Source organism: Phytophthora parasitica (assembly GCF_000247585.1).
Source record: "Phytophthora parasitica INRA-310 unplaced genomic scaffold supercont2.7, whole genome shotgun sequence".
NCBI lineage: Eukaryota > Oomycota > Peronosporomycetes > Peronosporales > Peronosporaceae > Phytophthora > Phytophthora nicotianae.
In genome coordinates, this window is record NW_008648993.1 from 419,576 (window position 1) to 431,448 (window position 11,873).

The window sequence follows — 11,873 nt, forward strand, 5'->3', positions numbered from 1 at the left end:
TACCACCTACGTCGAACAAGGTGGAACGGCTGTTCAGCATGGCTCGCATGATAATGCGATACGAACGGAACCGACTGTCACCGCTGATGTTGGAGATGTTGCTGTTTCTGAAGATTAACAGCAGCTACTGGGACGTCACTACCGTTGACGCAGTGATCTAGGTAGTATGACAGCACATCGGCTTAGTAACATGATTTCACTTTGCTGCTTAATATTTATTTGCCATGGTTGTGGATACAAGTTATTTATTTGCAGTTTTACTAAGCACCATGCAGGTATCTATTCGCGTTAGAGGAGAAAATCCATATAAATAATATTTTACGGAACCCTGAGTACAGTCCTGCTTCCACGTAAAATATGGGTCGTAGCTTTCAATAGTATCTACAAGAGGTAAAAACAAGGCCTTGCTCATACGGAAACGTCGTCTAAACTTCTTGTCAGTGTACATGGGTCTCTCTCCAAAATACATTTTGCTGAACCGGTTGATGGCAGCTACGTGATCTCGTTCAACGTTGGGGCTTCTGCCAGGCCGCGAACCACCGGGTTCCACTTGCGTGAGCGTAGTTTCCGTCGAATATAAGCCAGAGAGATAGAAAGATTCAGAGCGTGAGTGCTCGACATATTCATAGTTTCCAAAGGTTTCAAAAATGCTGTTTGTAAAGATAAAACTACGCTGCAAATAGGAAATGTGCAATATAACCATTGGAACTGGCAATTGAATTGTGTAGAAAAGGCCTTTTCTATGATGCACTCGGGGGCGCAATTCCCGATTCACTCTCGATAATCACTTTTGCACTGTTCCAAGCTAAAGGTATTTGGGTCCATTTTTGTGGTACATGCATGGATGGGAATTGATGGCTAAGACTGTCGAGGGATCGTCTGTACGTATTCAAAAATTATGAATCATAGATGCTGTACAACAGCAATAAAATTCTAAAATAAAAAGATCATTAAGAGATTGTACATGTAGAGACGAGATCAAACGATGGCGTGTGAGGCTCTGTCCCTTTGGCTTACACTCACGGTGAGCTCGATGATAAGCTGCCGCTAAACCTGAGATGTGGGCGATGCTAATTCACGTAGGTTTCCTTACTATAAATTATCAAAATATAATTTATGGCATGGCAAATCCCAACACATGTAGTGAACTTTCACGTCAACTTGAGATGTTTCTTGTAAACAAATCACACAATGTCAATATACAGGTAGTGATATCGTATCGTTCGCGCCAATTTGATAGGACCGCCGACTTTTGCGCACACTTTTGCAGATTTCTCAGTGTGTAGGGCGAGTTGAGAGGCACTGTTTAGATATGACACTATTACAAGCCCTTGCTACATGCTACTTGTGTTAACAAATGTAATTTTGTTTTTCTTGGTAGGGCTGGCATACAAGACCATACCCTTCTTTTATCAAAACGAACATTTTTTATGAAATTCAATACAAAATTCTATATTAAAGTATCGTACTTTAGAAGACACAATGACTGGAGGAAGCAAGCACACTGGAGACTTCCGCCACCGCACTGAGCCTTTCATTTTCGAATGGGCCGCGGAGCAGACCTCACAAAGGAGGAATATTGGTGGGTCATCGGACTACGCGACGGTGGGGTGTCGTTACGAGAGAATTCAAGGACAACAGAATGCTCACGACCAGCAGCCCGGCGCGCAATTAAGGCAGAGCGAAGGTCGCTGATCGACGACTGTGGCGAGCCGCGGACGGCAGAAAGACGACCCGTGCTGTTGGATCGAGACGTGCGGCAGCTTGTCCGTGCAGCTGCAACGGGCGACTACTTCGCGGCTGAGCTCAAGACCAAGTTCAGCGTGAAGGCCTCGATGCGCACCGTCCAGCGACTGCTGAAGAACGTAGACCACCTCGTCAGCACCAAGATGGACAGGATCCCCCTCCCCCCAACGAATCCACAGCTGTGTGCGCTCGATTGCTACTTCTCCTCAGTGTGGCCCGGCTCTACATTCGAGCGCTGGCAAGTGTATCATATTCCACGTGGATTCGCCACTACCAATAATCAAGCCAAGCAATTTAACCGCGCCATCAAGCGGGAATACACCCTCAGGGCACGCGTGGAAATGGGTACACTCATCGATCAGCTTCACTTGTGCGTGCGGACGGAAGAGGTCCGAAGCAAGCCGTTTGCTACTACTTATTCGGCATTGTCTGAACACGCTTCGCCGTGCTGGGGAGATGGGGAACTCTGGTATCATTCGGGAGGTACCCCCCCCCCCCTCCCATGAAACACTCCATCAGCTTCTTAACTGGCGCGATTACTGCACCAGCCTCTGCGGATATCGTCTACATAGTGTCAGATCCGCTGAAGCGCGTATACGATCCGCAGGACAGGCTGACAAGAAGGCACTTCCGGTAACTGCATGTATTCGCGCACAGAACGTAAGGGTGGAGACTGCTGGTATACCTGGTACTGACTGGAAGGTCGATGTTGAAAACAAGAAATGGCTGCCGCATATTCCTCAAGACTGTACGCTGCATCCACCTTGTCTACGTCCTGCCGCCCGGGGCAGGTTCGTCCTCTTTGGTCGTGCACGACTTGTATACAGCGGCAGGGATAAAGAACGTCGCCTCTTGAGCGGGCGGTAAGGTCCGAAAGACCTGTTAGCAATTTAAGAGCACTCCTATCAGACTCGAGAAACAAAGAAGTAGTGCAATCATTCATCCACTCTTATCGCTAGTAATCTGTGCGGCTCCTACCCACCGACCGCCACCAGCCTTTGCTATTTCTACATCTCACACATCGCCTCACCACCCTGCCACTTCGTCCCACCACCGCATTTTGTGGTTCACCCCACACGATATTCAACGCAAGGCAGCTTGTGTGCCAGAACCAAGTTGCACCTAATTATGCCCTTACTAGCTAGCAGTACCGTCCCGAACTACATCCAACCACAGCTGAGCGGTTCGCCTTGCGCGATTTTCACCAATCAGCAGATCTTTGTGCATTACTCTCACCACCCTCCTTGGCTACATTTTTCCATGACATCGTGTGCCGCGCATGCTCGTACCGGAGCTCCAGCAACATGTGACCGCTCTTTGTATAGACAGCGAGCACTCTCCCCGCGCTTTCGAGCTCATTGTTACATCAAGAGCAGCACTTGGTCAGCATACTGGTAGCAGCGCCCAGCTACAGATGTGATGAAGCAAATGAGGCCCCCTGTGGCTATGGACAGTCCCTAAAGCGATCAAGAGCTTCACGAGAAGGTCATCGCTGCGCGTCGTTCTGGTGGTTCCTCTGAGGGCAGGATTTAAATCTGAGAAAAAAGTGTGGTGCACATTTTACATGTGGTACACATGCACAACATATACCTGTAGTCTAAGCTGTAGACTGTGGGCGGGGTACAGGCTCGTGACATCTGTGATACAGTATCACACCTCAAATATAGGTGGAATTGATGAGTTGTGTGGCGCCAACAGTTAATAGTATAGGTGTTTCTGGTATTTTGTCTTTTCGGGCACGTTGTGCACAGTATTATGGAAGAAACGACGGGATTTAGCTACAAGCTCGCCAAATCTCGGTCAACGTTAAAAATTTGCTCCTCCGTCGCGCGCTTCGTCAAGGACGTATTGCAGTGCCATTGAGCCCCCTTGGCGGCCCTAAGACGGTTTTAATCTCCTTCACCTTTGGTCCTTCTTATGGCAGATGTAGATACACCAACGCGTAGCCTAGAAGGTACCTAGATGTGATAATGTTCGTGTAGTACAAGGTAGTCACTGGATTAGAGCAAGCAAGAAAATCACAGTGAGCAATGAGGTAAACCGTTCACTTGCAAAGTCATCAAAGAGGTAGATAGGTTGCACGGTTCAACCGGCACGTCTATAGCGCAAATGACCAGAGGTGTCATATGATACCAATCTAAGAACGCCTCTGAGTGTCATGATATGGGAAGAAAAACGCTGGAGCGGGCCGTCCTGAACGAGGTAAACAGAGGATAATCGGAAATTATGCCAGGTCAAATATATCTATCATCAACACTGAAATAACTATCACGCTACTCCCATCAACCGCATTGTCTCGTCGTTTAAATCTGCGCATCAGAACCAAAGCGAAGACACACTTTTAACCCATTTACCGATCCGATACTCACACTAAAATTTCACAATACGCTCAAGGTCGCACAAATGTTGCCCCTGACCGACACAGGCAACATTAACAAGAGGAATCGTCTGGGGAAGGTAGCTCACTGACCCAGTTTCAGTGCTAAGAGCACCTTCTTAGAGGATGTATCCCCACATTAGGGGTCCCTAGAAGCTTGTGGCGCCCACTGTATGAGATCACTATGTTTAAATGAAATGTGGAAAAGTTTCAGCTCAGATCGTCGAGCGGGAATCTTTGCTGTAGTCTCAGTACTACAGTAAAAATTTCGGCTCGAGGATAGTGCTAGTAGGATTCGAAAGTCCAACATGTATTGCTCTACCGAGATTATCGATATAGTAAAAATTGGAAAGACCCTCGACATCTACATTTCCGTAAATGCAACCTTGGTCATCCAAGCTGTCACTGTTTCCCAGTCTAGAAGACTACTTGGACGAAAAGAAATGTGTGTATTTTTTGTCTGATTGGGATTTGATTGTAACATCAGCGTCTGCATCTACAATGAACCCGTGCTCATGTAATACTTGCGAAATTCAGGACAACAGACGACAAACCGTTGGAGTGCAACGGTTATGCTACGGTATTTCCCGGATCAGTCTACCTGTGTATAAGTCGTATATATTTTCAAAGGATCATCTTAATAAAAGACTTAGAAAGTTCAAGTGACTGGAATGAAAACGCGGTGCTACAGAATGTACTATTCTGTGTATACATTGTAACGGATTTTTACGAATAGAAGACCCCTTACTATTAGAAGACCGCCCCTATCTTTTCGAGAACGTTCCAGAAATAAAAGACCGCTTCGAACAGGAGACCGCATTCTGATACACAATTCAATCACAAACTTCATTTTACCATGCATCAAGCAATCGACATCGCTATCAAGTGGATCGGCGAACCGGGAGGTGGTGTTGCTAGCCGCGCGGTGTCACACTCTCGCAAGTTGGGGTGGGACGTCGGTGCCTCTACTTTTCGTAAGTGGTGGCGCAATAAGGAGAAAATAATGGCCGCCCAACCGCATCAAAAACGACTGCATGATGGCGGCAGGAAACCGCTTATTGGTGGACTGGAAGATCTTCATCTAGACGCTACAATCGGCCATTGCCTTCGCAAGGAAAAATTGACAAGAGAATGGATCGGGTTGGCTGTAAAAGAGCTGTACACCTCCCTGGATGAGAATGGGAGTCGTTTTGTAGCGTCGGACGCATGGATTTCCAAGTTCATGAAGCGCAATGATCTCTCGCTCCTAAAGCGAACAAACCTTACCGTTCTCTCCGACGAAGCCTTGGTTGGTCGTGCGATTGGCTACATGAAGTACCTCACCACTAACCTTCCAAAATATTACCTGGAGCACACCGTCTTGATGGACGAAACTGCCGTGTATTTTGAAGACCCGAGGGGTACAACCGTCGATGTTACTGGCTCGCGTCATGTTGTGCTGCGCTCGACAGGCTTCGCATCGATGCGTGTCACCGAGGTGCTAACTGTGACGGCAACAGGCCGAAAGCTGCCTTCACTTGTTATTTGTAACCAAAGGAACGGCAATCACACTATTTCAACTGTCAACTCGGTCTGGGTCGCTAATCGACCAAAAGCGTGGGTTGATAGCGAGCTACTCATGGGGTGGATTGATCGAGCGTTTCCTGTTGCGGTAAATGTCCGTGTCAAAGCGCTCGTTTGGGATTCTATGTGAGCACATATATCGACAAAGATCAAAGCCAAATGCAGCCAGCAAGATATCGCCATGTGGGTCGTTCCTGGAGGCTTAACGCCATACCTCCAAGCTGGTGACATTGGTATCTACAAGGTCTTTAAAGACAAACTATCAAGCGTTCTTGGCGAATGGAAGCGCTCTGATAACGTGGAGTACCCCCCACGTGGTAATCCGCGCCCACCGTCAGTTGAAACAGTGTGCAACTGGGTACGAACTGCCTGGCGAGAAACTCCGACGTCTGTCGTATTGAACTCGATCGAGGCCGCCGGGTTTCATCAGATCCCATCGCGGTGGTTCATATGGAACACCGACGTGTATGGGTGGTGATTTCAGCAACAGTGGGGTCGAGATGAGAACAGCGAAACGCAGGATCCGTTCAATGTGGATGAACTGGAAGAAGCCCTTGACGACATCGAAATTGTTGAGCAATAAAAGCCCTCTACGAATAGTAGACCTCCTGTCGAAAATGATCAGTTTAGGAGACCACTACTCAATAGAAGACCAGCTACTATTCGTAAAAAACCGTTAGATTATGAGTGTTAAGACATACATTTGTGTCCACAAAACAAGTTCCTGTGGCATCAATTGCGCGAGAAGGTGTGTGGTTACGCTGCTTATTCAATTTAACAAGAACAGTGCTTCAACACACGAAGGGGGGGGGGGGGGGGGGGCTTTTCTGTCTGGAAAATTAAACGCGTTCTGATTGGATCATTAAAGATACAAAATATAACTGTGACCATCCAGGTCTACGTCGTATAACTACCACTAATGGAACACCCAGTTAGAACTGCAGATGACGAGCTCGTCGGAAAGCTAGTGAATGCTGACGACGAGCTCACACTGTCGTTGACGGTATATCATTCCAGGAGACGACAAAGTTTACCCAGTCGATGCAAAATCAGTAAACAGTCGAATGAAGTCACGAGCGCATGACATTCAACTAGGACATTATTTAATTATGCGTGACTACCTCGGCCCAAATCCAGTCTACGATGAGTCTCAATTTCAACGACGATACGGACTTCCGTACGAACTGTTTTCAGCACCGTGATTACAAGCGAATTTGTTTGATACGATAAAAAAAAATGTTCGGATCAAACAATCGACAAAACGGTTTAATATACTGTTTCAGCCACACTCTTGTTTTCCAATCATATCAAACGCTAGTTTATTATATCTATGCTTTTCAATACAACTTCCCATCTAGGGGCTCGGTTGATTGAAGTTGAGAGATCTTCAACAGCCATCACGCGCAGTTTTCACGCACGAAGTTGACGACGGTATTCTCTATGAATCCTCATTTACGAATTCGCCTTGCCCGATCAAGGAAGTAGCCGACCCCCTTTTGAAACGGTGAGGCTTCTCTAGATATGGTGTCTAGTCGTCTTTATACGCGGTAGGCTGTATCTGTTAAACGTCTGCTATATAATCTGCGCTTAGAGATGCCTCGGGCCCCTCTTATCAACACTTGTATTAAACGGTGATGTGGATTCATGTTTTCATTCTATTATCATGTTTGCTAACACGTAATTGCGTGCAATGATCCAGCGATGTTCAACATTAACACTGGTGCTAAAATGCTTAAGATCTCGCATTCCTCCAGCCGGCCATCGGGCCACACGACCACTCCCAACAACCCTGCCAGTAAGCTTTTGAAGACAGACTCACACGGTCACGCGACCTCCTCCAGCAAGCTCTTGAAAGCGGGATCATCTCTTCCCACGCGGCCTCTAAAGAAGCAGCGCCGATTTGCACAGTCGACCGAGGCTCAAGCTCCATTTCCACGGTTGTGTTCTGGAAGAGCGCTGGATCAATCACTTATCGTGGAGCACTCACGATGCAGATCAGTTCCCTCAGCGACGTCGAGTTGGTTTCGGTGAGTTCGACCACGAGCCAAGCGAATGCTAATACCAGCCAGCCCAAAATTACCGGGAGCTCGCCACCGTCCACGCCTACGCCCTCGCGATCCAGGGCAAACTCCACTTCGACGAGTTTGTGTCCAGCCTTCGATTGAGACGTCTCCCGAGTCTCAGCTATCTGCCTTCGCCCCTCGGACATGGAGTCCGCATTGGCCTCGGCGCTGTCGATAGACGGATAGCCAACCCGTGCCCACGTGGTTTTTGGAGATATTTGAATCTGATGGCTATGGCTCAGAAGCGATGGCGATGATAGCAATGCCGCCTAGACCGTGGGCCACTTCCTCTGAGCGTCCAGACGCGATCTTAGTGACGAGTACGTCATTGACTTCTAGCTCGCACTGTATCGAGATTGTGAGTAATTCAGCTCTAAGCTCGTAGTGGGGCGGTTGGTGTGCGAAAATCGTGCATCCGACGTACGATTTCTGACTAACCAGTACAATCATTTACAGTACAAGTTTCCCAAGGTCAGTGCTGGGACACGAGGAGGGGTGCAATCGTCGGTGCAACGCCCTGGGTTACTTGAACACCAAGTTTGATCGCTTTTGTACCACGTCTAGTCACTCGTTTGCGGGTAGCTGTGAGAACAGTCTGCAAGAGAGTCTCTACTTGGCCATCAGCTGGAATGCCCGTACAAGCATGCGCGGGATAACCGCTACGCATCCCATTCCTGCCGATGAGATTATCGAGCAGTACTCCGGACATCTGGAGCACTTCGGTCCTCCATTTCACAACGCCCGTCCGAATGAGGGCAACAGAATGCACCTAAAAATGAAAACTACTCGAAACGCCTACGTCAGTCTGGACGCCGTTGTGGTGGATTACTACGGTTGATGAACCATTCCTGTAATGAGGACCGGGCCGGCGAGGAGTTGGCAGTGGTGGTATTCACCGTACGAGACGTCTTCCCTGGTGAGAAAACCTCACCATACGACAGAACAAACTTCTTGACCGTGTTGTCTAGTTATTATAAACTAATATACAGCTGTGAAATCCAGTGAGAAACAATATCTTGCACAATATAGGTGTCATTCCGTGTGATATGGTCATTCTGGTTTGATTACCTGTCGTAATCGTACTTCATAATAAAAGGAGGAATTTTGCCTCCATTAACATGGATACATCGTCGTACTTAGTTGAAAACCAGGAAAATGGAGCGTTTGCTTCCTTTTATCTCTAATGTGTTATTGCTCATTGCAGATATTTTGGCCCAGGCTTGTATATTATATCAGTAATAAACTCGAGTTAAATTAGCCAGGTCTCATTTAGGGCTTAACTGTGAAAAAAACACCCTTTTCTAGCTTGATGATCTGAGTGATAAACTCGTAACTCATACATAAACCCTAGTTGAAGTTTGAAACGCAGAATTGTTCTTCCTGACGGGCAAAAGTGATTTTGCTGCTGCCAAATCAGACCGCTACATCAAAGCCAAATCAGGATAGAGTTGGTATGTCTCTTGAAATTTGGATTTAGTGATAGTTCAGGTCTATTATAGAGGTCTAAAATAGAGGGCAAAATATCTGCTATGGGCAATCATATATCATTGTAACCACAAAGAATTTTCGATAACAGTGTACTATTTCAATTAAAAATGTACTTTAAATATTACATCAGCCCAATATTACTATTACTAAGCTTTCACTGATTCAGACCAAAACAATAGCCTTCTCACTATCATTTTGACACATCTCAGTGCTTATCACTGGCTCTGGTAATTCCTAATTATAGAAGAAACCTTTCAGGTAGTGGAACCAATCAGATTTCTAGAAGCCTCACAATCCCATTCAATGGGATATAAATGCACAGCCATATTATCCAGATTATTTTCCATTAGATAACACTATCAAAACGTTTGTCCTGTCGTATGGCGAACCATTTCGCGTGAAAATAATATATATCCAGATTCAATGCTTTTTCGTAAAACAGGCAATTTTTCGGATAGCAAACACTTAAATATCACATCCCAACTGTTTTTCCCAAAAGATTTGCATCTTGCCTCAAATTTTGGCTCAGCGTGTTATTTCTGTGATAAATATGATCCTATGAAAAAGAGTTGGCTACATTTGTGGCCTAAAATTAAATTTCATAGGATTACGAGCTGCTTCAATACCAAATGGGTTCTGCATTTATATAAATCAAATGGTATTGAGTGCAACCGCCTCCGGTATAATAAACACCTCCTTACTTTCCAACTTGCCATCAATTAGCCAAGCGGGTGGCGGGCCGAAGCACTGTGAACGTCAGATTCCAACCCTGTAGTGCACTGTGGAGTTTAAGAGGGCGCGTGGTGTGGAATTAGCGGGTACCTGGCATTAGCAACTTCCGTGGTTGTTAACCGCAATGAAGTACCTGCCTAATCCTGTCTAGTCTGATTACATCCATTTTGATGGCAAGTTGGAAAGTCAAGCGTAGAGGAAGAGCCAAAATGCAATATTTATTGCCTTCGAAAGCTAGAAGCAGGCATACCTGGGCTGAAAATAGCCGTCCTACAAATCCAATGAGAATTGGTCGTCTGAATTGTGCTGGGTCTCGCGCTGATACGTCGATAGACGAGGGTTGTACGGCGCTGGGCGGGATCGTAGTTGCTGGTGCATACGATAATGTCGCTGGGCGCTTGCTCGCTGACTTCTGACACGCTCGCCCATAGACTGATACCTTGAGAGAACCATTTTGTAATGGTCACTATTGTGAGCCCGCAGTGGCATTTAGCCAACATGGAAGTGGTGAAAAGTGTAGCAACACTGTCAAAATCGGTTCTCATTTCACTTGAAGGTCGCGTAGGTTGCTTTCCAAAGCATGCACATCCGTCCAAAGAAATTTTCTACGAGAACACGATCCGCCAAAACAACCCTATTACGAACAATATCATCTCAGTCGAGGGTTCTGCCGCGCGGTTGCTTCTTGGGTTGAATTGTGCGAATCACCCGGCCATCCCCCTGATACCCTTTGTCCACCAATACGGCCCAGATGTTAGCAAACTGTGTTGGCTCCACTCCTATTTCAGGGGACAAATTGGCCTCCTTGCGTAGCATCGGGCGGTGCATTGAGAGTCGGTCGAGCATCGTCGTGAGGTTTGACGTTGATCCGGGCGCGTGGGCAGAGAAGTCAACAGCAACAGAGACGTCAACAGCAACACCAGGTGGAGCGACAGATCATTCAATCTTGAAGCCGTACAACTTATGCTTTGCCGAGAAATGAACCTTATGTTCTGTAAAGCGCCCGCATGGTCGATAGACTGGCTGAAACCTGACGTCCGTAGCGTAGAGGGCATGCGGGTAGTTTGTGAAGGTGTTTCGAGCGTCCATCTGCTCCGACATCTTGACACGCTTGGCCAGCTGGGTGTACAGCATCGGATCGACCGTCTGGATCACGCGATGCACCATTTTCTCCAGCGTTGACACGCCCATCTTAAAATCAATCGCATGTTTCTGCCATATGTCGAAATGCTCCAACACTGCCAGCGTAATGAACAAATCGTCCTTCCCCAAAACATGAGGTTTACGCCCGCAACGATGCGCCCGTACAATCATAACACTTGACTCTACAAGAGCCCAGAGTGCATTCAGCTCGGAGGCAGATAAGTTTGCCATGCCCTTGAGGGTGTTGTCACCACCCGAGCCAGTGTACTCTGCAAGGATAGGGGAGCCACCTCATCCTCAACATGGCGAGCAACATCACCGAAGGTTTCGTGGCTAGCGACAAGGTTGGAGATTTCGTCCTCCCACTGACGATTAAGACGCTCGCAGATTCGAGTGGCGGTGCTTGGCATCTTGCTCTTCTCGGATTGAGTAGTTAGGCGAGACTAAGTGGTTCTTGTCCTTCAGGACACTCTCATGTCAGTGGCTGAGATTTCGAGAATTTCTCATATTTTAAATGTAATATGATCTCTCATCAGTTGCAAATAGATTTTTCGATCTGCAACGATCTTATTATATTTATATATATCGGATTACTATTATGCAAGATGGATGCATTGAAAGTAATAGACTTAGATTTGAAAATATCGCAGCTTAGAAATATTATTATTGTTTCTTATCAGAAACTGTGTTGTTTGCGCCACATAGCGTTGAATCGTAAGAAAACACTGGTATCCAAGGTACATATACCTAATTTACGAATA

General features: G+C 46.7%; 4 protein-coding genes across 4 annotated transcripts; 3 read left to right on the top strand and 1 right to left on the bottom strand.

Moving 5' to 3' along the window:
- Positions 1-492: 492 nt before the first annotated feature.
- On the bottom strand, positions 493-621 carry PPTG_21636 (hypothetical protein; the record flags this gene model as incomplete). The annotated part of the gene is made up of 1 exon (XM_008899267.1): positions 493-621. One exon carries the CDS (start codon positions 619-621, stop codon positions 493-495), a length of 129 nt encoding a protein of 42 aa, XP_008897515.1.
- An 871-nt stretch (positions 622-1,492) lies between these two features.
- On the top strand, positions 1,493-2,704 carry PPTG_05127 (hypothetical protein). The gene has a single exon (XM_008898622.1). The coding sequence runs from the start codon at positions 1,545-1,547 to the stop codon at positions 2,250-2,252; it is 708 nt and encodes a 235-aa protein (XP_008896870.1). The 5' UTR covers positions 1,493-1,544; the 3' UTR covers positions 2,253-2,704.
- A 3,163-nt stretch (positions 2,705-5,867) lies between these two features.
- On the top strand, positions 5,868-6,269 carry PPTG_05128 (hypothetical protein; the record flags this gene model as incomplete). The annotated part of the gene is made up of 2 exons (XM_008898623.1): positions 5,868-6,044; positions 6,171-6,269. 2 exons carry the CDS (start codon positions 5,868-5,870, stop codon positions 6,267-6,269), a joined length of 276 nt encoding a protein of 91 aa, XP_008896871.1.
- A 2,123-nt stretch (positions 6,270-8,392) lies between these two features.
- On the top strand, positions 8,393-8,587 carry PPTG_21637 (hypothetical protein; the record flags this gene model as incomplete). Its single annotated transcript, XM_008899268.1, has 1 exon — positions 8,393-8,587. One exon carries the CDS (start codon positions 8,393-8,395, stop codon positions 8,585-8,587), a length of 195 nt encoding a protein of 64 aa, XP_008897516.1.
- Between the last annotated feature and the right edge of the window lie 3,286 nt (positions 8,588-11,873).